General features: G+C 30.3%; 3 protein-coding genes across 4 annotated transcripts; 1 reads left to right on the top strand and 2 right to left on the bottom strand.

Annotated features, from left to right (window-relative positions):
• Positions 1 to 2,135: 2,135 nt before the first annotated feature.
• LOC110631597 (transcription factor LHW) lies at positions 2,136 to 8,324 on the top strand. 2 transcript variants are annotated; one of them, XM_021779480.2, is made up of 11 exons: positions 2,136 to 2,276; positions 2,508 to 3,166; positions 4,052 to 4,258; positions 4,534 to 4,621; positions 4,731 to 4,772; positions 4,969 to 5,028; positions 5,390 to 6,625; positions 6,736 to 6,837; positions 7,631 to 7,777; positions 7,862 to 7,987; positions 8,091 to 8,324. In XM_021779480.2, the coding sequence occupies exons 2-11, from the start codon at positions 3,069 to 3,071 to the stop codon at positions 8,178 to 8,180; spliced, it is 2,196 nt and encodes a 731-aa protein (XP_021635172.2). In that variant the 5' UTR covers positions 2,136 to 2,276; positions 2,508 to 3,068; the 3' UTR covers positions 8,181 to 8,324. The 2 variants fall into 2 exon arrangements, with proteins under 2 accessions (XP_021635172.2, XP_021635170.2); XM_021779478.2 differs by having other exon boundaries at positions 4,728 to 4,772.
• On the bottom strand, positions 8,218 to 13,623 carry LOC110631598 (ultraviolet-B receptor UVR8). The gene is given in 12 exon segments (XM_058144098.1): positions 8,218 to 8,603; positions 8,701 to 8,744; positions 9,048 to 9,138; positions 9,388 to 9,570; positions 9,726 to 9,769; positions 9,994 to 10,233; positions 10,428 to 10,664; positions 10,759 to 10,890; positions 12,591 to 12,675; positions 12,768 to 12,841; positions 13,393 to 13,587; positions 13,590 to 13,623. Coding segments are annotated over 12 exon segments (1,467 nt in total). The 5' UTR covers positions 13,609 to 13,623; the 3' UTR covers positions 8,218 to 8,480.
• Positions 13,624 to 23,590: 9,967 nt separating this feature from the next.
• On the bottom strand, positions 23,591 to 25,156 carry LOC110631584 (noroxomaritidine/norcraugsodine reductase-like). Its single transcript, XM_058144097.1, has 5 exons — positions 24,999 to 25,156; positions 24,709 to 24,916; positions 24,326 to 24,542; positions 24,107 to 24,222; positions 23,591 to 23,989 (listed from the first exon to the last, which is right to left on the bottom strand). Exons 1-5 carry the CDS (start codon positions 25,079 to 25,081, stop codon positions 23,795 to 23,797), a joined length of 819 nt encoding a protein of 272 aa, XP_058000080.1. The 5' UTR covers positions 25,082 to 25,156; the 3' UTR covers positions 23,591 to 23,794.
• Between the last annotated feature and the right edge of the window lie 1,143 nt (positions 25,157 to 26,299).

Raw genomic sequence — 26,299 nt, 5'->3', positions numbered from 1 at the left:
CCATGATCTAAAGATATTACATATATTGATGAAATAATACATGTGCCTAATTTCAAATTTTACCATGATGCAGATTATTTTGGATATATCTTTTATTTTAATTTTTATATAAAATAATTTTTTAATTTAAATTAAAAAATATCACATCTCTAATAAAAATTCCAAAAAAAATTACAATAATTCAATATTTCATAAGTTGAAATATGTGTCAAAAAACATCTTAAAATAATTCCAAATTCACAATTTCAGTATATAATAATAATTTTCATCTAAACATATGTAGCTTTTGATATGATTTAAGAGACCTTTAGGTCACACCGCTGGCCTCAAACAGAGTTTTTGGCTTTTGAGGACACCAATCTTAGATTTCTCCAAGGTCAACTATAATAATTTTATTAATACATGTTTTTGATAAAGAAGATCTCTTTTTTGATAATATAATACTGTTAATTAAACTCATTTATATGCTAATGATGGTTGATTCAATAAGTAAAATTCAATCAGTAGTATTTGTTTAAAAAAAAATATTTATGTTGTCTTCTTTCATCCTAATTCCTATTCTCTATTCTTATTTTAAAAGAATATATATATATATATATATGTATATTCTAATGGATGAAAAATAAATCAATTAATATTTATTTAATACATCTCATTAATATTAAAAATTACTCCATCCGTCTATAAATAATAGTTATATTTGAAATTTTCATAGTAATTAAGTAAAATGATTGGATAACTTGATTTTTATAAAAAAAATACTAGTAGTTTACTTAATTACCCTTTTTTAGAAATATGAAAAAATAAACATCGACATAATAAATAGCAGGTTTAATTAAGAATGAGATGATAATATTAATTATAAAAAATTGTTTAAATATTTATTGTATTTTATAAACATAAAAGGTAATATTGAAAAAAAAAAGTTAATTCTCCATGATTTTTTTAGATGTGATAGATAATTTTAGACAAATAAAAAGTTAAATGTGGTTATTATTTATGAACAGAAAGAATACAATTTTAATGATAATTAAACATTTCTTTATATTAATGAAGTGGATTAAATGAATCTTAATTAATACACATTTATATACATTAGAAAAACCAAAAACATGTATACTTTTATAAATCAAATTATTTGCATTTACTATGAATCAATGAGAACAACTATGTAATTTTATCATAAAAAGATTAAATTTTATAATATTACCCTTTAATTAATTATCTCTATCAATGCAAGCTAAAAAAAAAATAAAGATATTGATGAATTTTTACGTTGCTAATTAAATACAAATCGACTTGATTTCTATGCATTACTCTTAAAAAAAAATTAATTAATAAATTTTAGAATGTGAGTACTAAAAACTCAACATCATACGAGAATAATGACTACTTTTATACTAAATATTTACATTTAAATTCCTATACTTATTATACTACCTCCCTACCATTTTAAGTGATATTTAAATTTTTTTTTCCATTTTATTTATTTTTTTGGAAAATTAAGTTTTTTTTTTAAACTTTTGCCTTATCTATTATTATTTCTAATGCATTTCTCTTTTTTTTCATATATTTCTATGTTAATTAAATATAATAGCATTTTAATAGATTTTTATCTTTTTTCTTTTATAAAAATAAGGATATGATGCTTTGTTTATCCTAGTAGATATTGGGATTACTCTCACTATTGTTCAGATTTCATGATAGATCTCGAGGGAAGAGCTAGTAAGAATAATCTATAGAAAATGGATCACAAACTATAAAAAATGTCACAATAATTACCGATCAATCCAAGTTTACAAAACTTTATTTTCAAAAACAAAATGACAGGATTAATAAAATAATTTTTAATCTTAAAATGCATTAAAAATGAGATGAAAAGAGTATATAAATTTCAATATAAATATTTAATGGAACAAATTTTATTAAATATAATTTAAATTTTAATTTAATAATATTATCTTGGACTGAAATGTCAATAAAGCTATTCATATAAAAAAAATTTCCACTACGCAGTGGGCCCGGAATCCCACGGCATAAATCACAAATTCAGAGTGCGTGGGCAAAATTGGAATAAGGATATTGAAAGATACATGACTGGTCACCGGTGGCGATGGTACTATATAAGGTGGGCTCCGTCTGCTATTAGAAATCGTGTTTAGAGTGTGGAAAAGCAAAAACAGCCCGCTCTTCTTTCTCTTCCCAATTTCGATATCAGTTGTCACACAGACATCGTCGAATCATGGAATCCAACGAATTTGAAGATCAATTATAAGGTAGCCAAACACTACTTTATTATTATTTTTTTTCTTTATTTTAGATTTTTCCCTCAATTATCCACTACTGTTTGGCTGCCGAGAAAATGGATGTTTACTTTACCACTTTAAGTTTTCCAGGTCTAAAATTTTACTTTTATTTTTCTTGGTGATTTTTCTCGGCACCGAACAGAGAATTTCTCGAACCACATGCAATCAGCTGACGTTGTGTTTGATTGTTGTGGCTTGCAGTGAAAGTGACTCAAAGCTGCAAAAAATTGTCTTTTGGTCTGCTTGTTTGCTTCGCACACGCTCAGATTGTGGTTTAATCGATCTGATTTTTCAGTTTTCGAATGCTAAAATCGAGAAACTGTTATGATTAGCCATCATCTCAGGGATTGTGCAGCTTAGCTGAAACTAATACACGATTTTCTCAAATTTCTCTCTGAACCTAAAAGCTACTAGTAGCAGAGGGTTTCCTTTAAGTTTTTACTTTGATTACAGTTCGTTTCATGGATTGCTTCCGCCAAATGATCGTTAAAATGGAGCTTACTTCTGTGTTTTGCTTCATTCAAGTGCTGTAATATAATAAAATTGCATAAAGATTGTGATTGAGAGTAGTTTTATGTTAGCAATGGGATTTCTAATGCTTAATTCAACGGGGCCACCGATAAAACGAAGGGCGGGTTTGAGGATAAAACAAGCTGGAAGAGGTTCTTATCGGGGCAGCTAGAGAAGGCTTTTTAGTGATATAATTTGGCCGTATTTGTTGTATGTATTAGATATTTGTGTATTTATTGGAAAGTCAAACGAATGGGAACTACTGCTTTGAGGCAGCTGTTGAAAAGTCTTTGCAATGATTCGCTTTGGAATTATGCCGTGCTATGGAAGCTTAGGCATGAGAGCCCAATGTAAGTAGTTTTTTGCATAACCATCTCTTCATTGATGTTTATTTGATTTTTGGTCTTGCTGATTTTCTTCTGTTTAATTTTATTTCTCGGTTTTAATTGCTGCTCAAATTTTTGTATTATGTCTGAAATTGAGCATATTGACCACTGCATGCTGCTTTGGTTGTCTTGAGTGGGCCGATGTTTGTCAAGTAGTTTTCAGCTTATACATCCATCATGATGTCTGAAATTAAGCAATCTTATAGGATGGTTCCTGTTAGATCGTGTGGTGGCCTTTTAATGAAGAGTTATATAGGTAAATCATGATTGGGGGTTTTCTCAGAGAGCATGTTAACTTGCCTTAAAAAATCAATAATGGTATTTTAGCGAGACTTTTGTGTTTTTCTCGCAATTGCCAAGTGTGGAATATGTTGGCGACGTTATGCATGTTGTACTCATATCTCAATTTGCATAATAATTGTAACGTGTTTCTGAATAACACAGGTAGTTTTGGAACTTAGAAGTTGTTAGTCTTCAATTATATGACCAGTTCCAAGTATCTTGATGATATATAAATAACTAGATGTTAGAAATAAAATATTGTCTAATTGTTTGAAACATTCATGGATATATCCTATAATTGTTACGTATAATTAACATTTATTTGAAGCTTTCTTAGTTAGAATCTGTAGAATTATCACGTCATTTAGGTCTATGTTGTGAAATAAAGGGAATTAATTTTGTACACTAGTCTAATTACCATAATGCTGCATATTTATCACTATAAATTGACATAATATTATGATTTTTCTGAAATATAAGATTTATCAATTACAGTTTGTACTGTATCTATTGGGAAAGTCAGTTTGATTATATCTAGTGTGATATCTGAATTCCCTTTTATTACAGGATTTTGACTTGGGAAGATGGGTACTTTAATTATCCAAAACCAAGAGAACTTGTGGAAAGTATAACAAATGTTGGTTACTGCAAAGGTGCAACTGATATGTTTTCTCCTCAGTTAGAAACAAATACATCCAATGGTAGCTTAGAGGATTATCCAGTTGGACTTCTAGCGGCTGACATGTCTCATCTTCATTATGCCTTGGGAGAAGGGTACAGCCCACTGCTTGATCCATCTAATTTTGAATTATGTATTTCTTTTTTCCTATTATAACCTTTTGTTAGAGTCAATGGAATTGTATACTTTGCATGTCTAGAAGAAAAGGTTGACATGACATTTTGGTTATTTACTTGTACTTTCTTTGTTGCCGGGAAGTATTTTGGCAACCAAAACAAATGGACCTGTAAAATGAGGTTCTTTCATATGGAGCGTGGTAAAAACTTTTAAAGGGACTGGCAAAGTGACTCTGGATTTTCAAAATTTTCAGGGTTGTTGGCAAAGTTGCATTTACAAGGGTCCATTGCTGGGTTTCCTTCAATAGCATTTTCACTGGTGATGTCCATTTAATTCCTGAGGTGAGTTTTCTGATAATAAAAGATGATTTAAGAAAGAAAGTTGGCTTTGATTTGGAAAATACAGGATAGGAAGCCTAACAAAATGATAATTCTTTTTTTTTTTTAGCAGTGTCCAGAAGAATGGCTAGTTCAGTTTGCATCAGGTATCAGGGTAAGTTATTCTGAATTCTACCATACAATGAGTCTATTTCATTTTTTGGCTCCCTTATGTGCATGTGTTGAGGTGTGATGTATGGCTACTGCTTACATATGCACAAATGTTGAGGATGCTTGATTTTAATTTCTTAAATTTCACATACAAGCTACCAGATGAATAATGGTTGAGCCAATTACAAATATTTGTGCAGACTATTTTGCTGGTACCTGTGCTTCCACATGGAGTTTTGCAACTGGGATCATTAGAAGAGGTGCGGCCTTTTTTCTCACTGTTTGCTTTTGCTGTTGTGGTGGCTTCCTATTTTATGCAGTTTATACCTCATTTCTGTTAGAATTTTTAATGGTAAAGTTTATTTGGCAGTTCACAAAATTAAGAATAAAGCAGTCTATGATCACCTGGTGTAAATGACTGGTATTTGGTATTCCCTTTTCCCTATTAATGGGTGAGGGTGTTGAATATACATGCTATCATGGAGTCATCAGTGTCATCCAGGATTATCGTGCACCTCTGTGTGTTCACAAATACATGTGTGTTTTACAAGCATGCATTTCTGTTACTTTGTAATTATTTTTTTTTTCCTCATGCATGGCTTTTCTTTCCCTAGTTTTCAGGTTGCTGAAGATGTCAATATAATAGCGAATGTCAAAGGTAGATTCCATGGCCTTCTCAGTGTTGGAGGAAATAGTTCAACTTTCTCCGTAAAGGAGGAATTCGAACCCAAACCGTCATCCCCACTGATGTCTGGTGCCATTGAATGCTTAAATGCACCATCAACTACTGCATTTACATCGGTGAAGACTCAAGATTTAAATCATTCGATACCTGTCAACAGTGTTGAGATAGATAATAACAATCCGTCCAGTGCAAGTCAAGTTCTGCCACTAATAACTGCTGAAGATTCATTTATGCCAGACGGAAAAGATCTGCTAGAAGCTCTCCAATATGAAAGAGAAAATAGGATTGATGTGCCACCTATTAGTCTTGCTGAAATATCAATTCCAAGTGTATCTATAAATGCCAGCCAACTGGAGATGATGGAGAGCAAGTTGTTTGAACTTTCTTGTCTGATGGAAGAACTGCAGGCATATTCTGACTGTAATGATTACAATGTGGGAATGTTTGGAGAATCTTACAATGGAATTATTAGTTCTTATCCTGCTGGAGACATAGCAGGGGAATCATCTGGAGGTCAGGCTACTAATGATACAGATAATAAAGTTATAAGCAGTTTCTTTAGATTTCCCAAGGATAGTGAGTTGCATGAAGTGCTTGGACCAAAACAGACAAATGAAAAGTTGTGGGACTCATCTTTCTTGGTTGAGGATACTTGTAGCACCCCAAGTTTTGCCTGCAACAAAGATCCTAGTAAAAGAACTGAGCCTTCCTGGTTTGCTAGAGGAGGTGATGCTGGATATCTGTTGGAAGCTGTCGTTGCCAATGCATATAGTGGTTCAGATGACACTTCTGTTATATCCGATAGTTTCAAATCATCTACTAGTTTTTCAGGACACTTTGCTGCTTCCCCTAAACCTCAAAAGCAATCAAAAGCAAGTACCTTGGTGAAGGATGATTCAACACCATGTGACCATCTTAGATCTGCATGTGTTATTGGGAACAAGAATGCTGATAGTTCTTCAGGTACTTTAAGGAGCATGATGGACACAATTTTTAGCAAGGAACAGCATGAAAGAGGATCCGATGACACACTGGTTCGAAAAGGGCCTAAAACAACTGTCAGCAAAAGAAGGGCCAAACCTGGTGATAACCAAAGGCCAAGACCAAGGGATAGACAGCTGATCCAAGATCGGGTGAAGGAGTTGCGGGAGCTAGTTCCCAATGGTGCAAAGGTGAGTGCAATCTCTGAATTCATAATATTGCAGCTCTAACTAGTTGTTAGTTTGCATTTTTCCCCATCTGTTATCTAAACACATTTTCTGTGTTTTATTGGTAAATCCAGTGTAGCATTGATGGCCTCTTGGATCGAACCATAAGGCACATGCTGTATTTACGAAGTGTTACCGATCAGGCTGAGAAATTGAGGCAATGTGTGCATCAGGAGGTATGTGAAGTCCGCTAATGTTTCATATGATATTTTATATGAATTTGTTTCTTGCCAATTAATTGGTTTTCATAGTTAAAACTGCATAGATTAATATTTGGAGAAGTCTTAATTATAAGTTGAAATCTTAAAAAAAAAAAAAAAATTTCCTGCCTCATTTAGGCCCGTGTTTGTTTGACGGTGATTTTTTGGAAAACTCTCTCTCTCATTTTTAGCATATATGGGAACTGATTTTTCTTAGTCAAAATAGATCATTTTCAGGAAAAGTACTTCAAAATATGAGGTCGTTTTTAATATCCCTAAATTTATAAGGGAAACCAACGTCCATTAGTTCACTAACCATTGTTGATCGTTGCGATCATCTTTAGTCATTAGCCAAAAATTGGAAGCTTGTGACCCCCCACAGTTACCATTTATTCCTTATTTTCAACTATAAGAGGAATATATATATATATATATATATATATATATACACACACACACCGAAATATACTTCCAACGACATTCTTTTAAATTTAGAACTAAAAAATGGGAAGTTTTAAAATTTTTTTTTGAGTAAAATATATTTCCCTAAACATACCTTCTGAGCAAAACAAGATAGTATATTTGACATGAGCAAAGTCGACAAAGCCTGGGATAGATGACGTCATTTACCCTTAGAGGTCAAAATTTTTAATAAAATCAATTTTATAGAGACCTGAAATTGAATTGAAGATTATTGATAGAATTTTTAGAAGAGAAAATGTTAGCACTTTCAAATTGCTATGCTGAGGTGGACTTATATGTTTCACAGCTTGATGGTAACAAGAATTGGAGGTCTTACGAAACCAAGGAAAATCGCCGAAGTGGAGCAAGCTGGGCTTGTGAATTTGGAAATGAGTTCCTGGCGTGCCCAATACTAGTGGAAGATCTTGCATGTCCTGGACACATGCTCATTGAGGTCTGTTGTATTATTTTAATACTTCTATTGCTGAAGTTTTTATTTTTAATTTCAAGGCCAATAACTAAGCTACCCTTATCGCAGATACTTTGTAATGAGCATTGTCTTTTCTTAGAGATTGCCCAAGTGATTCGTAGCTTGGAGTTGACCATTTTGAAGGGTGTACTGGAAAGCCGATCAAACAACACATGGGCTCGGTTTATTGTTGAGGTAAATTTAACTGGGTTCTGGCCAGATTATTATTTATTATTATTATTATTTTATCTTTTATTTTGGAATTGCGAAGATTGAGAAACCTCTACAATCCCCGCAGGCTTCCAAGGGATTTCACCGGCTCGATATCTTCTGGCCTCTGATGCAGCTTCTGCAACGCAAAAGAAGTCCTATTTCAAGCAAGATTTAACGCACCATCTTCCTTTCTAGTGTAGTTAGTCAGAGGCTGCCAGTGGAATTTCCTTTAGAAGAAACAAAAAGTTGCAATCTAAAAGACTATTGTATCATTACAAGGACTATTGTCGTTTTTTTGCTATGAAGTACCAGTTTGCTATCTCCTAGAGAAAGAAAAGAAAATTTGACAGATGCTTTCATGCAGTATATACATTATACGCGAGAGTACAAGCGTCAAATAAAAATAAACTGGGGGAAGAAGTCGCTATCCTAGCAAAACTGTCACCACTTTGTTATCTATGATGAATGTAAGGACTCAAAGTGGTGTTTCCGCCAGCAGTAGCGTGTGCCACCAACCACAAGCAACATTTTTTGGCCGACAACCTTCAATGGGAACGCGAGAAGGAATGTTACGGTCGATTGAGTCACCCACGCCAAGCTGCATTGCAAAACAATGATAAAAATAAGTTTCTTTGACACAAGAACGATGGCGCCATTATGAATTAATTTTAGTAAGAAGCATTTGAGGATCCTACCTGACCGTACTTGTTCCATCCCCAACTGTATACTTGGCCGTCCTCTACTTTGACACACAAAGAGCACAACAAAAATAAGAACTTGAGCACGTACAAATTCAAGTGGCTTAAAGGGACATTTTAAGGTATAAATTTTCATCTTGCTAATGTGTCTCTACTATAAGAAGTAATCTAGAGCCACAACTTTAAGGACAGCCTGTTTGGATGAAAGTCTATACTGCACTAAAGTTTTCCAAATTCTAATTGGATGGGCATATTTCATAGTCAAAGAAAACTGTAGAAGTAAACTCAAAAAATATCTGATGTGAGTTCCGTAATGGAAAAATTCTAATATTTTCAAGTTATACCTGTCAGAATGGCACTATGTCGAGCCCCACAAGATACTATTTTTGCACACTTACTTTCCAAACTTGGTGCATCCAATTGCGTTGGTTGTGTCTGGAGTTGACATACAAATGAAGCCTTTAGTTAATTTACCTCAAACTAGGCATTTCATTAACCCAAATGAAAGAATTGAACACTAACAACAGCCATCAGTAAAATCCATGTGCAGATATTTGATTTCAATGCATCTTATCAGACAGGCAACTCCAATACAGAATGTGACGGATTCTACTCTGAAATATTAGAAAATGAAGTACACACACCAGTGTCATATCTCCACAAAAAGGAAGGTTTTGGGGTTACCTCCGCCTGTTCATCTCCAGTTCCAAGTTGTCCGAACTGATTCCCACCAAAAGCATATACACGGCCATTTGCAGTGATACAAACAGTATGCCATAGTCCAGCAGCAACTCTTTCTACTTGAATTTCCGATAAAGAAAGCACACAAGTAGGCCTCAGCTGATCATTTGTGCTTCCTTGCCCACACTTGAACACGAGAATGCCATGGAAGAAACGTATTTTATAATAAGAAGTCTTTGGAATTATATACACTCAAAGGAAACTAGTCACTATGGCATGCTAGAAAGAGCGACATTAAGCAACCGAAATAAGGAAGTTCACTTGGCATGTACACAGCTCACCTGTCCATAGAGTCCCCATCCAAATGTAAATAGTGCTCCTGCATCTACAATGTAATCAAGTGATGAAGGGAAGATAGCACATCAGAAGATTACGAACTTATATTAATACTACAAAATCAAGAACTCCGACGAGATGCTATGCAACATCAACTTGCACAGCCAAGCAACTAGGAGATTTTTGCAGGAAATTGAAAGGTAGGAAGTCCTTTAAAAATTGTCATGGCTAATAGCAATACAAGAAATAGGAAACCAGGATCAAAATACTGACCTGTTACTACAGCACTATGGCGACCTCCACAAGCAATTTCTTTCACATAATTTCCAGGGAATTTAGAAGCTTGTGCCGACAAATTCAAGCTTCCTTGGGGGACTATCAAGGACCTGTCTTTCTCAGAAACAGATGTATCAAGGCATGGTATGAGATGAGGAGAAGACACCATTTTTATCCGGGATCCCAAACCTAGCTGCCCTTCGCCTCCATAGCCCCAACCCCAAACCTGTCCCATATCTGAAACTTCGGTTAAAAAATGATGCATAAAGTGTCTTGCTTTACATCAAAAATCTTCCATAGCTTTGTACTTCATACAACCTACTTCGTACTTCATATAACCTACAAAACTACATACTGTGACCACGAAGAAGAGACTACACCTGAAATTTGCTAGGGTGCATATGTATTGACCCAAGAAGCAGTTGATTTACCTGACAATGCTAAAGTGTGACGACCACCAGCAGCAACATTGGTGATCCTTACTCCAGGACCCAGAGTTACAAGAGAAGGTGACACTGTGAAAAAGTCATCTCCAGATGACGAATTTTCGAACTCTTCTTGAGCTGTTGACACTTTTCTCTTCTTTATAATTTCCTCTCCAGCCTTTCTGTTGTCAGATTGAGAAACTGTCCTACCTGTTACACTTGATCCTTGGGACCTTGGACTTACTGAAGAATTTTAACAATTGTAACATTAATTTGGAACCTAAAAGGGTGATGCTTTTGTTTGCTAAGAAATGCAAAGGTTTCACTGGTGGATTACCTTGTCCAGTCAGCAATGCATTCTGTTTTCCATTATTATCCTTTTGGAAGCTCCCAGCAGCTGCTGAAACATGGATAATTTTTACAGAGGGAACACACTCTTTCCATCCCCAGGTGTATACTTCCCCTTTCACTGCATTTGACCAACGATGAGCTTATTGCACTTCTCTAAAATGGAAAATCAGAAAAGGAAACCCACTTAAATTGCTTAGCTTTATGCAAGCTTGAGCTTAAACTAAGCCTACTCCACTGTTCAATTTTTTTTTTTCACAAATAAGTTATTAACTTTGAATGCAAAACTCTTAATTAAGCAAGGATAAAGAATATTTTAAGTAATTTTTGAATTACTTATTTACAATTTTTTTAATTAAGGAAAAAAATAGAAATAACATTTTTAAAACTCCATTAAACCACAGTACAAGTGGGCCACCCACAAAGACCATATGATTTCAAATTTGCAGGTTCATTTCACTCATTATGCACTTAAATGTTAATAAACTTCAATTTGTTATTTAAAAATGCCTGAACATTAACTTAAATATAAGTAATATCAATTACTAGTAATTTTTATCAATTCTCTCCAAAAACATGAGATAATGATAAATTTTTTTATATATATATAAATTTTTTAAACTAAAAAAATCTACCATATCAACATAGATTTCTCTTTCCTCCTTCTTGGTTGCTCTCTCTCTCTCTCTCTCTCTTCCTCTCCCCCTCCCCCCTCCTAATAACTCTCTCAACCATGCGCTATGGGTTTTGGAGTCATGGAGTAATGTCAAAGAGATTGGATGGGGTCTACATTAGAGCTTCTCTTGTCAACTATTTATTTCTTAGAGGATTTTAATTAAATCTATGCTAAGGGGGAGGAAAGAGTATGCGGGTAAGAGGGACGAAAGAGAACAAATGGAAAGGGAGAATATTGAAAAATTTATGATAATATGACATATTTTCTTATTAAAAAAATAACTTTCCTTATTCATGTCAACTTTTTTAAGATAAATTTGGCTGGAAATATTAATAAATAATATTACTGATATTTAAATTAATGTTCAGGAATTTTAAGTAACAAATTAAAGTTAAGTAACATTTAAGCACATTAGAGATAAGTTCACTAACAACAAGTAAAATTAACCCAAATTTGCAAATAAAAGGAGGGCATGCATCCTCTTTTCTCACCTTTATTTTTTCATTCTTTTTCTCGTTGCCCATACACCCATTCCAAAAATATATCTCACTGTTTGATGATTCATTTTATTTGCATGACGTTATTGTGAAAATCTAATAGCACATTTTAAGTTAAAGACAAATTTCTACTATTCTAAATGAATAAATTTGGATAGCTTAAAATTGGTTATCCATCAAGTTTTATCAAGCCTGTTCATAAGCTCCATTTTTTTTTTCTAACTTGTTTCATTTAGGTTTGTAAAAACAAGCTTTTACCAAACCTACTCAGAGCTACTCACTGAGCTACTCAGAGTTATCCATCAAGTTTTATCAAGGCCACTAATTACTACTAATTAAGAAAAACATTATATTTCCTTAACAAGTGCATCAAAAGGAAAGGCAATTTAATTAGCCCAAGGAAGAAGTCCATTGTTAAGTAATGTCCCTTGCAGCAAAATCAAAAGTATTGGACATTTTAAAATGAATTCCAGGATCTACTACTCCCTAACACTAACACAGGCTGTACTTTTGTATCCAGAAATCAAATAGGCACAAAAGGTGGAAAGTTACATTAATGTATAATGGCAAGCAAGATCTATGTTTTTTCCTCATTTCTTTTCAATAACCAAATAACAAGTAACATTAAGTAAATAATAAAAGAAAAACCTGTAACTGATACACAATGTGCCCAGCCAGCCGCAGCCTTCACTACTGAAGCTTCATGTGGAAGAGGAAAAGGCTGTGGTATCTCCTTAACAATGTATAGCAGAAAGAAGTTGCGAAATCAATTCAAACAGAAAATAGCAGCAAAAGAATTCATTAACAAGAAGATCACCGCATTACCCCATGCTTCCCAGAAGTCATATAGCTTTGACCTTCATCATCTGTCGAACCCCAAGTTACGAGCTTTCCGGATCCTAATTCCACATTCTTGAGTACATAAGCAATTATACCATAAAAATTAACAACAATTCTAAGAACTATTTTCCACACTTAATTATTTTTTAGCAAGGAAACTCACTAATACTTTTCAGAATTTGAAATTCCGGACTAAGTTTGATATTCCGGACTAAGCATAATATTGAATTGCTAGATTTACTAGAACTAGAGCTTAATAAAATCAGAGAAAACTAACAAATCCAGAGCTAAAACAGCAGAGCATTACATGTAAAGCATTTTGGAGATCTAGAAAATAAGGTATCAATCATGGCATGACACAAAAATAATTAGCGATATCTTCATTATATTTTATCACAAAAACCTGCTTTAAAAAATAACATTCTTGAACCATATAGAACAAATAAGGATAGAGAGAGAGAGAGAGAGAGAGAGAGAGAGAGAGAGAGCCAAACAAGCTCACACAATATAGAAACTGAAATCTGAACTCCGCAGATCAAAATCTATGAGAACAAGTTTTGCAGGTCAATTCATAATTTGAAAGTAAATCATCATAGATCAGATAATCAACCTGAAATGGCCATGGCAAATCCACATCCACCACCGCAAACATCCTTCCATGAATCACCGCAGTGACTTGATGATGCCGGAAGAGGTACTGGAACCAGAGAGAGTATCGGCGATTTCTCCGGGGAAACTCCGGGAAGATAACCGCACATATACACTGCCGTCGCTTTGCATTCTTCCATTTTCATATCTTCCTCTATTCGTTACCATTAATCGCCATCTCGACGAACAAAATTACTAAAAAAATGCAAATCACAGATAATGAAGATCCTGTTAGAGAATTAAAACGAAGCCGTGGTGTAAATTTTTAGAGAGGACCTTTAGATTATAAAAAAAGAAAAAAAGACTATTTTAATCTGGTGCGTATCATTTACAAGGATGTAGTATATGCCACGTTGGATGCCACGTAACGAGGTAGACACGTGGCTTCCTCACGACCGCGTCTCTGGATTGTTCTTTCACGCATTGAGTTCGCTGGAACTTTCTGGAAGATCAAGACCTTCCTCGTCCTCTCAAGCCCTAATTGCTTGACACGTGGGAGCCATCTTTTTTTGTCTTAAATAACTGCCGCTGTGTATTTGTGGGGGTGTACCAGAGGAGTTGATACGTGGCAAAAGATTATCCGTCAAAATTAACTCATTTTCTGATGGATGGATTAAACAGAGGCAGAGGCAGAGGCAGAGGCAGGGTAATTTTTACTCACCTGTTTATTTCATCTCTGTCCCCCTTTTTAATTTGTTAATTAAAAATAATTTAAATTTATTATTAAATTAATTAAAAATTATTTATCAATTAAATTATTTTATTTTCATTATAGTTATTAATATAATTATTAATTACATATTATTATTATTATTATTATTATTATTATTATTATTATATAAAAAATTCACTGCATACCCTGAGCTCACCTTCTTCCTGCCCCCACCAAATCTGCTGCTTCAGCTTGAAACAGCAAGTTGCCCCGCAATCTGCAACACAATTCATAATAATAAGTAATAATAAAATATGTGATTAATGATTTTATTAATATAAAAAAAAATTATTTTTCATTGATAAATAATTATTAATTAAGTTGATTATAAAAATGAGAATATAGGAAGTTGCAAAATGATAATTATAGTTTTGAAACAGAGGGATGAAATAATAATTATATATTTTTGAAGTTGAATATTTTTTAAAATAAAAATAAAATAAAAAATTTTTTAATAATAAAATAAAAATAAAACATGGAAGTAAAACAATATTTAAAATAAAATAATGATCCAAAAAATATATATATATATATATATTCATCAATTTAGATTTAAAAAGCAACTTCATTAACATAGAAAATTGATATGATTAGAATTTTCACTTTTATTCTTGTATTATAATTTTGTTTTGTTATGTTTTATTTCACTTTGAACCTTATTTTATGAACTTGTGTCTCCTCCTATAAATTTCTTGCACTTGTACGAATAAAAGAGATTTAATAAACAAATGCTAAGAAGAACTTAATAATGTAATTAAAGTGAAGGTCATTTCAATACCTAGCAATAGCATTGGTAAATCTGGATGAAATCAGTGCCTAACACTTTCTCTTATCGCACCTACCATCTTAAACCAGTGTCCATTAAGCTATAGTAATGCTATTCAACTCTACTTCTGTCATTTTTTTTTTTTATTACTGCAATTTTCTAACACTACCTTCATAGCGAACGTATGTGTTGGCACTACATTTTAAATTTGGGCTTGAATTTATTGAGTTTAAATTTAAATTTAATTAGAATCTATAGAAAGTTCATATACAAAATTGGGCCCATAACTCATACTCATGACCTAAATCTATGACTCATATCCAAATTCAAGATCCAAGATCCAGTATTGAGAACTAAGAAAGGAGCTTGCTTGGTCGACAAATATCCCCAATTAAAGGCCATAAGTCCAAAGAGCCCAGTTTTGACCCTATGCAGCATCGGAACTCTTTCTATTCTTTCTCAACGTGTTTTGTGCCCTAGACTTGAAGAAATTACTTTTTACATAGATTATTTTATATATGATAATCTAGATGGGATGATAAATCAATAATATACATAAATATATATATATATAGTGAGTTTTAAAAACTTATAATTATTAATTTTTTTTTTAATTTTAATAACTGTATTTATATATTTATTTATCCCTTATTATTTTACTATTTCGCTTCACTATATAATGTTGAGGCAGTGGGTGTAGAATAGGCTTTGAGGCATGATAAATCACTATATTTAAGGTATTAATTATCCCTACTAGATTGCTGCAAGGTTATGGCAATATACCTTCAGGATACAACAAAGCCTGAAATCTACAAACAGCAACTCCTAAAGATTTCTCTTAAAAATTCTTTATATGAACTGAATTTAGAGAGATTAGAAGAAAAGAAGAAGAAGTACAAGTAAAGAAGAAGAAGTAGAAGTAGTATATATGGATTGAAAAAACTCATCCATATTTATAAATAATGAAAAGTCATGGCACCTTTACTAGATAGACGCATCTGTCTATCTCCAATAGATACAACTATTTGTGTAATAGACATATCTATTTATTAAAAGATACATATACAAATAGTTGTAGCTGTAACTATTTGTATAGACATATCTGTTCATTAACAGACAGCTGTACAAATAGTTATGACTTTTGTATAGAATAGATATGTCTGTTTATTAACAGACACCTATACAAACAGTTGTGACTGTTTTAATAGAATTGACATGTCTGTCTATTAACAGACACATCTACTTGTTAATAAACACATCTGTTCGTAATTTATTTACGAAAATTACAATATGATAATTATTTTATTTCACACATATACGTGCCAAGTGCCATAATAAAATAATATATATTGAATTATATATATATATATAATTCAATATATATTTCACTCTTGTCATTCCCTTATATTTTAACAATATAGAAATTCTTTCTCTCTATACTGTTTAACATACAAGCTATTTATAACAATTCCCCACTTAGCTTGTATTGTTAGATTCCATTGTTTCATGCATAATGAAAAGTATTTTCCGATTTAAACTTTTCCTTAGTGTAAGTATTTCAAAGTTCTAAAGAAATCATGGTGGCCTTAGCTTAAACCTAGATTCTTGTTAAATAGAATCGGAAATACTACACACACGAATCAATTAGTTCGACTTAAAATGTTCACCAAAATTTTAGCATGAATATGGCCTTGTGCTACCTCCTGTTTTCATGAACATTTATAAAAGTTATTCTCACTTTTGTTGAAGCGGCACCATGTCCTATGTTCATATAGGTGAAGTTTCCTTTGTAATTATTTTAAACTTCATTAAGAGTATAAATACTCATTCTCATTCCATTAACTTAATACACTAAGTACTTAATTACAACATTTACTAATAACTTGTTGTTACCCTTTAAACTTTATTTAGTAATAATACTATAAAGTAGGGTTCCTATCATTAGTAAATTTAATGGAATATTTTAAATCCTAATCAGCACATGTACTTATGATCATAACTCTTGAGAGCCCTTTTATTAAAGGATTTGCTAGATTATTATAGGATTTAACATAAACATGGTAATAATACCATTAGAGACTAATTGTCTTACATTTTCATGTCTTAAGCTTATATATATACTTTCAATTGTATATTTTACTATAAGCCTTAACCATCATGATTTGACTATTACAATATAAAAAAATAGATGGCACAGGTTGTGGCCACAACTTAATATTCGATAACAAATTTTTTAGCCATTCTACTTCTTTACCAACATTCGCCAAAGTTATAAATTCGAATTCTACCATAGAATGAGTTATACAAGTTTGTTTCTTTGATACCCAAGAAACAAAACCTCCACCTAAAGTGGACACCCAACCAAAGTTTGACTTATTATTTTTAGTATTACTTATCCAATTGGCATTTGTATAACCTTAGGATCTCCACCATATTTGTTTCACTAGTCAACTATATAATCACATGTTTATAACATGAACTACATAAATAATTCACAGTCTAGATATGTACCTTATTTGTAGAAATAAATTACTCCATAAGCTAAACTTGTACATACACACAAATGCATACTCATTTGTCCTTTTGTCACTTCTTATAAATGACTTGTAAGGCTCTTATATTTACTACTCAAAATGTATCAACCTTTTGGCCAATAAATTCATCTCTTCATATATGTAACTATTGAAAAGAATTGTATCTTTTTATTTAGTTACATCTTTTAGCCAAGGGACACAACTCTTTGCATGAATACAACTCTTTATATGGTTTTAGCACAATTGAAAATTTATCACAGAATAATCTATAGTTTATAATTCTTTTTTTTTTAATATCCAAAAATTTTTGAAATTTCTTTCCAATATGACTAGTATGACTTGATAATTTAAATATTGCAAAAGTAATATCAGGTCTAGTGCAATACATAGCATATATTAAGCTATCAATAGCATTAGTATACTCAATTTGAGTAATTATTCTACTAAAATTTTCAGTCAATTTGCAATAAATATCATATGGAGTATTTGCTTCCCTTAATATAATGAAATTGACAAAGAGTAAAATTCCCACTATGTTACAGCTAAGTAGTTTAGGCAGATCCCTTAAGGATAATAACAAAAATATAAATCTAGACAGTAATTTTAAAATTCTCCCAAGAATAAATTAAATAATAATAATATTGATTGTAGGTAAAAATGAAGAGGAGATAAAAAAGAAAAGTTAATAGATTTTTGTTCCAAACTGCTATTTATAAAGCATTTGCATCTCTTCAAACATATAAAATAATTTACTTTGTATCTATTAGAATAATTATATCTGTTCACTTACACCTTTTAAAATAGACACAACAGTTCACTTCGTATCTCTTATAATAATTATATCTATTCTCTTGTACCTTTTACAACAGATACAATCATTCACTTTGTATCTCGTAGAATAACTACATCTGTTCACTTATACCTTTTACAACAGATACAACTATTCTCCTTGTATCTCTTAGTATAATTACATCTGTTCACTTATACCTCTTAGAACATATACAATTGTTCACTTATACCTCTTAGAACAGATACAACCATTCACTTATACCTTTTAGAACAGATACAACCATTCACTTTGTATCTCTTAGAACAATTATATTTGTTTACTTATACATTTTACAATAGATATAACCGTTCACTTTGTATCTCTTAGAACAATTACATTTATTCATTTACACATTTTAAAACAAATATAATTATCGGTAATAAATAGTTCATTTTGATATCTTTTAATGAACAGACATAACTCTTTTGAAATGAGACAAATTTTTCTATCACTAATATTTTAACAATATCCTCACCTAGTTAGTGATAGACACAATCAATATGAATTAAAATTTATGCATATAAAAAGTGTTTTTCGACTTATGCACATAAATCTTATTATCTTCTTTAACACATTCACCATGAGCTTTAACATCATAATATAACCTTATATTTCTCTAATTATAAGCATGTCATCAACATAAAATAAATTATCACATAAAAAACTTTTAATGTATTTGTATTTTTGAATCTATTTAAGAGAAAAGTCGTATGTGGCATACAATAATTTCTTCCTATATCATTCAAACTAGAAGTATTATGTGCTCTTATTCCTCCTAATTGCAATGATTTAGGAACTACCAAAATACCAACTCAAAATGGGGATATTTAGTTGGTAATTTTTATTACTAAACATTTTATTGATCAAACCTGAATTGACTATTAATTGAGTTATAGTTATTAATTACTGACTAAAATAAATTTTATCGATAATTATAAAAAAAAAATGTAGTTGATAATTTGTAGATTTTAGTTGGTATTTTTGTAGTTAGATTGTAGACAAAAAGAAAAATTAATTATTATATATTTATAGACTGAAAAATAGTTTATAAACAGCCTGTCATTTACGTAATAATCTATTTTTTATATTATATAATTTATTAATTTAGTCAATATAAAAAAATAATAAATAGATTATTATGTAAATAAAAGGCAATGTATAGGAATAGAAAATTAGTCACTAACTTCTTTATTTTTGAAACATAAAGAATAGCTGTTATTAATTACACCCAAATCTCAAAATTATATTGTAAACTACCCTTTAAAAAAAATAAAATTTTTATATTCTTCTAAAAATTTCTTAATTTCAAAAGGAATTTAATATAATTGTTAGAAAATTGAAGCAAGATTTGAATTACCTTTTAGGATAAATTACAACTGAGTCCTTGAATCATTGAGGTATAGCAAATCCACAATTTAGTTTTTGATTTGTTTTGTTAGTAATAATTTTCTCTTCAAAAAAATAAATGTTATTAATAAATTAGTCCCCATCATTAATTATTTTTTAATTTAAAATAATTTAGTCTTTAAATTCTTATTTTATTAACAAAATAATCCTTATATCTAAATTTTATAATTTATATTTTCTTACTGTTTTATATTTAAGTAATTATAAATACAAAAAATATTTATTATTTTATAAAATATAAAATTATTTAAAATTTAAATATAGGGACTATTTTATTAATAAAATAAAATTTTAGAGATTAAATTATTTTAAATTGAAAATTATTTAAAGGATGATAAATTTAAATAAATTAATTTATTAACATAATTTAAATTTGATGATCAAATTATTAATTTGCTCGTAAGAAACAGATTAGAGAGTGATTTAATTTGTGAGTTCTGTTATATTAAAAACGTTATTATAATTTACTCAAATTTTTTCTTTTTTTTTGAACAATTTCTCCATAAAGAAATATAGTAAAAGAAAAAAAAAAAAATCAAATCACCCATTGTGGTCAACTCAAATCATATTTTTTTATATTGATAAAATAAATTAAAAAAAAAAAGTTAATCGGACATTTGTTGAGTTAACACGGATGATCAAGGTCAAAGCATGCAAGTCGCTGGAGTATCGTGTCTAAGCCTGTCCATTTGGGCTCATGCAGACTACGGTCTCATACAACCTCTTCTCTCTTAGTCCATTAACCAATTTTTGACAGGTCGTAATGGCGACACATGTCATAATCTGGAACGGTCCAAATTTTCTCCTTATATTAGCGCTAGTGATACAAATTTGAGATATGGATTTTCACATTTATAGGAATTATGGTTCATAATTTAATTCCCATAAAATTATATTTTAACAATTCTTAAACAGAAATAAAATTATTAATTTGAATCGCAGTTTTTTTTTTGACATATGAAGAAATCCTTTATACTTATTTTATGATATATAAAAGATTAATATCTTTAAAGTTTATGATTATCTGTTTTAATAATATTTTTTTAAAAGATTATAGTGAATCTTAACACTTATTATTGCTTTTAACGATTATCAGTTGAAATGCTTATATTTTTGTATTGCAAAATAAGTATTTGCCGAGTTTGTACTAGTTTTCATCTCTTACCATCTCCGCAACAACTTCAGAAGACCAGGAATTGTATCAATCTCAAGATAAGTTTTCTGGCATCTTTAATTTGACGTCAACCAGTTCACAACATCTCCAGCGATAGAATCCATCTCAGGGTTGACCGAATGGCCGACCTTCCTACCTATGCCCCAACCCAATTTATGTTTCTTTGAAAACAAACTCCAAATCCAAAAGATTAGGACATTTGCCAAACAAGAACAATAAATGGGATTCAATAAAAACCACAAATAGAAAAGATCTACAATCGCTACCCATTAAAAAGACAGTGACGTTTTGACATTCAAACTATTTTTAACGAAAACGACATCGGATTGACCTCACCAATTACGGTTCCTTGAGGCTGCAGGGATACAAAACCACAATTACAACAAATAAGACTTCAAAGATTCCTTAAATGCAATTAGTCTTTTGTTTTAAAAGAAATATTGATTGATTTTTTTTTCCCCATAATCTCTAGATATGTATTTTTAGAAAAAAATTTTTTATTTATTTTCAATCTACTTTTAGTAATAAATTTAAATTTTCTCATTTTCTTTAAGGGGATTTGATGTATCCTCTTCCGTGAAAATTTAATATTTCTTATTTATGTTTTTTTATTTTTTATTATGAAATTAAGTGTTTTATTTTATTATTTAGGTAAAATTATATTGATAAAAAATTTATATATATTTTTTTATAAGAACATCAAAATTTAATAGCTTTCATATTGAACTTGTACATACATCATAAAATCAAACAATCTATCATTGGATAAAATGTGTCATGTTAAATTTCTAAATTAAATATTCTATCAATATAATTAAAATTTTAAATTAAGATAATTATAATTATATTTTATATAATTGATTTATCTTAAATTTTTTTATATAAAATTATGGTAATATCAAATTTTGTAATTATATTTTGTTTTTATTTAATAAAAATTTAAATTTTTATTTTTTAAAAAACAATATTAATTGATTTGACAAATCTTTGTTGGATTGTGCTTTTCGACATTATTGCTCTCAATTTGTGGTCCTTATATATTCAAGACTTGGAAAGAACGTTCTTTGATTTTTAATCAATAAAAAAAAACAAACGTTGTAATTAATTGACAATTATATTAAATTTTTTTAATTTTAATTATATATCATAATTTTTAAAATTTACATAATTGTATCAACTCTCATAATTTTAGAATTTATTTTATTAATTACAATAAAATATATTGGCTATAAATTATTTTTATATTTTTTTATCATCAATCACTGTTTCAAATGAATAAAATTTAATATTTCTCAAATTAATTTTTAAATTCTGACTATAATATATCTAATATCAAAAATCAATAGAGATATGTTATTTAAAATTGATTAAAATATTTAAATATAATTATTAATTAGTAAAAACATTTGGTGTTTTCTTCTCAATATGCCTTTCAAATATCATCATCCTGTAAAATATTAAGATGAAGACATGCCTTGATTAATTTAAAATTATACTTTATATTTATTATTTTAAAATTAAATTAATAGACTCATTTAGTGTTTAATATTTTAAACTATTATAATACTTTTTTGAAGCAAAACTACTACTATAATACTTATTTAATTTACAAATTTAAAATACTCAACCCAATTATATAATTAATTAAAATTTTTAATTATTAAAATAAAAACATACACACATAAATATTTATATAATAAAATAAAATATTTTCTAAATATGATATATAGGGATAATTTCATCAATTTAATTTATAAAATGATAAATGTGAATTCTAATTATAAATTAGTAGAGTGCAAATAGTATCATTTAATGAGGCTTAATTCCCTTATAATGTTAAATTATGGCTATATTATCTTGCGATAAATTGAAGCTAAATAATTAGGGTAAAATACATCTAATTGGTACAAATAAAATTAAATGCCATAGGAGTTCAATGATAGAGTATTTATTGTAATGCAAAAGATCAAAATACAAAATTTGACAATTTCTTCTCTTAAAAACAATTCAATATTAGGAAAATTAAATAATTCACCAGGCTCTTAAAGATATAGATGTACAATTTGGAGGGAGTGTTAAATATATTAATTTTTAATATGGTCATATATAACTGATTGTAATACAAAGATCAAAATGCAAATTTTGACCATTTCTTTCCTTATAAAAATTCAATATTAAGAAAATTAATTAAATTCAATATGTTTTAAAGATATGAATGTATAATTTGGATGAGTGCTGAACATATTTGTAGAAAAAATGGATCGGACCTAATTCTGCTTAAAAGAAGTTTAAAGGGAGAAAATTTATCAAAATCTTATATTTAGCACGAAATCTTTATCTTAAACCAGTGTAAACCAATAATGTTAATTTTTAATATGGACATATATAATTGATTGAGTTGTTTTATACATTAAAATGATTAGTCAATTCAATTTTGTAATCCAACCATTTATATTTTGCCTTTTTTCATGTGGGAAATCAATAAACAGGTTGTCCATGAAGAATCAAATATGTTTTGCATTAGTGAGTAAGTTGTGAGGTCCTCATTCACTGACGCTTAATCCTTTGAGCTACTTGCATAAGGTTAGGCAGCTGGTAGTTTGCTTGCAGTGGTCCCAATTTGGATTATTTATCACTTCATTTACTAAAAGCGTTAATTTGAAACACTGATGGTTGCCATTTCTCCTCCACCGGTTTTTGGATCCTACAGGTTCTAAACATTTTCTACTCAACATGCAGGAAACCAAACAGAAAATTTCATTGGTAAAGAATTTTTTTTATTTGGGTTCACAAATGTAACATCCGTCATGGATTTTTGGTTATTACAACAATGAAGTTAACAACAGAAACAGGAAAATCTTGGATTTTCTTTAGTCCGATATCTGGACCTGATGAAACCTTATTTATGTTTGTAGTTGTTGACTAGAAAAGAAATTACAGGTTCAGCTATTGTTTGGGAGGCAGAAACCATTGATGGTGAATCCTCCATCAACAACAATAATCTGGCCGGTGATAAATGAAGCAGTAGGGAAGCATAGGAATGCCACCATTGATGAAATCTCATAAGGCTCTCCGGGCCGAGAAATAGGAGTTTGAGTTATATATCTATTTAAAAACCCTGCAACTTCGCGAAATTCCTGCAAGAAATAGGAATCATCAAGCCTCCAGATAACTTCAATTGTTACCAGGTTAATTAACCCCTCTCCAAATCAGTTATTATTTAATTTTGTATAATTATTAAGTGGTATATATACCTGCTTTCCATATTCATAGAGAGAAGTTCTGATTAGCCCTGGTGAAACTGCATTAACTCGAATGTTGTCCTTAGCCCACTCACATGCCAAGTTCTTTGTGATTTGACTCACTGCACCTGAGGAAAGGAAATTATATGACTTATTTAGTTAAATTTCAATTGAAAATTTAATGTCTCCATATTGAAAGCAAATGAATTGAAAAAGAAAACCAAACCCTACCTTTAGAGGCTTCATAGACAGAAAGAGAAGGGATAGCTACCACGCAAGAATTGGATGCAATATTCACGATACTTCCATACCCAGATGCCTTAAACAGTGGGTATGCAAGTTGACATAGATGAAAAACAGATTCAAAATTGGTGCTCATAATGCTCGAGATGTCTTCAGGAGTATAATCTACAGCATCTTTGATCATACCTTTTGCAGCGTTGTTCACCTATAAAACCAGATTCAATTTTAGCTCTTTAGTTAGCTCCCTCTCTCAAGCTTTTGAATCAAAAGAAATTTAAGAAAAAGAAAAGAAAAGTTCTTGGATTGATAAATTTGAGTCTTTTTAATTCTTTTTTTTATATGATTTAAAGGCAGATGTCAATTAAGCTTACAAGAATATTGAGCTTTCCATGAAAGATGGAGGAGACAGTCTCCATGAGTTTCTCCCTTTGGTCTCGATGAAACAGGTCGCATATAGACCCAGTTACATCGAAACCTTTATTTTTCAATTCTCGTAAACATTGGTCAAGCTCCTCTTGGTTTCGTGAACATGTGTGCACTGTCACTCCAAATCCTGCTAGTTCCTCTACTATAGCATGCCTAAACAATCGTTGCCAAGCAGAGTATTAGGAAAAGATAAAAGACTATATTAGTATTATATATATATATAGTTTTTACCCACCCAATGCCTCGGGTGCCTCCAGTAACCACAGCAGTCATTCCCTTGAGAGACCATCTCCCTGTAAAATTGAGTGATTCTGCCATGATCTTCCTCTGAGCGTGTCGTGAACGTGTTTATTTTTTTTAGCTAATTGAAGATATGATATGATACCATTCAATCGGAAGGTACCCATTTATAGGGAGTGCCAGATTTGGAAAGGTGTACGTGTAAGCTGCCTATTAAGTCAACTTCTTGGAAATTTCTTTCTAATTTATACACATTTACATGGCTCATCTTATACCCATCCAACCAAAGTGAAATTAGCTCGTAAATAGAGATGGTAAATAGGAAATTATTATCTAAATTCAGTTAATTACGAACTTAAAATATAAATATAAGATTCATATACTTAATAGATAAATTTTATTATATAATTTATGTTTTAAGTGTATAGTTAATTGAGTTTAAGTATAAAAAATCATAATTAACTTATTATATTTATATTTTTTTATTATTTTAAAAAATAATTCATCATTAGTCATGCCGGTTAATAACGGTTTAATGTTGACAACTGTTTTATATTTCTCTAAAAATGTAAACGCAGAACTCTCAACATTGAATTTACTTCATCATAAAATTTTCATTAGTTACTGATCAATTAAACTGTATTTTTCTTAGAATGATTCTCATAAATTGATCTAATTAATAATTATTTTTTATTATATTTTTTAAAATTAACAATAGGAAATTGAAAATGTGTTTATATGAGATTCAAAAGGTTCTCAATGATGGAATGATAATTTAAGTTAAATTATTGGGTTGCTTTTTATAGATGATCTGTAAACGTGCATTTAGGTTCATAATTTTCAAAGCAAAACGTGGTCCCCGTCTGCTTTATTGAAAAGGATGCACTGAAGCTGATACGAAAGTGTTGGGTTGAAAATATTGGCATCGCAATCCCGCAGCTCGACCAATGATTTTTGAGTTAGAAGTCATTATTGTCCGTATGGTCAGAATGAGAGCTATATCTTTTATTTTCTAATAAAAAAAAAATTCTTATCATTTAAAATTCATTTTCATCAAAACAAAGCTTAAATTTTTCTAAAATTCACACATAATAAATCAAAAAGTAAGAAAACTTGCCTTCTGCTTCTGTTCACCTAACATTATGTTTGGGAGGAATTTTTAAAGATAAAATATGAGTATTTAAAGTATTGGATTTGCTTGGGAGAATGATTTTTTAATGAAAGTAAGATTTTTAAAGATTTTTAAATCAAATCTTTAAAAGATCTCATCTTTTATACAATAAATTAATATCATTA

Source organism: Hevea brasiliensis, chromosome 3 (assembly GCF_030052815.1).
Source record: "Hevea brasiliensis isolate MT/VB/25A 57/8 chromosome 3, ASM3005281v1, whole genome shotgun sequence".
NCBI lineage: Eukaryota > Viridiplantae > Streptophyta > Magnoliopsida > Malpighiales > Euphorbiaceae > Hevea > Hevea brasiliensis.
Note: the sequence above shows the minus strand (reverse complement) of the source record. Positions and strands in the feature narration are given on the sequence as shown.

Excerpts from the sequence above, each read along its gene's own strand:
- LOC110631597 (XM_021779478.2), top strand. The coding sequence starts at position 3,069 with ATGGGAACTACTGCTTTGAGGCAGCTGTTGAAAAGTCTTTGCAATGAT. Across the intron at positions 3,167-4,051 it reads CTTAGGCATGAGAGCCCAAT|GATTTTGACTTGGGAAGATG; the intron begins GTAAGTAGTTTT and ends CTTTTATTACAG. Across the intron at positions 4,773-4,968 it reads AGTTTGCATCAGGTATCAGG|ACTATTTTGCTGGTACCTGT; the intron begins GTAAGTTATTCT and ends ATATTTGTGCAG.
- LOC110631584 (XM_058144097.1), bottom strand. The coding sequence starts at position 25,081 with ATGGCAGAATCACTCAATTTTACAGGGAGATGGTCTCTCAAGGGAATG. Across the intron at positions 24,917-24,998 it reads GGAGGCACCCGAGGCATTGG|GCATGCTATAGTAGAGGAAC; the intron begins GTGGGTAAAAAC and ends ACGATTGTTTAG. Across the intron at positions 23,990-24,106 it reads TCTATGAATATGGAAAGCAG|GAATTTCGCGAAGTTGCAGG; the intron begins GTATATATACCA and ends TATTTCTTGCAG.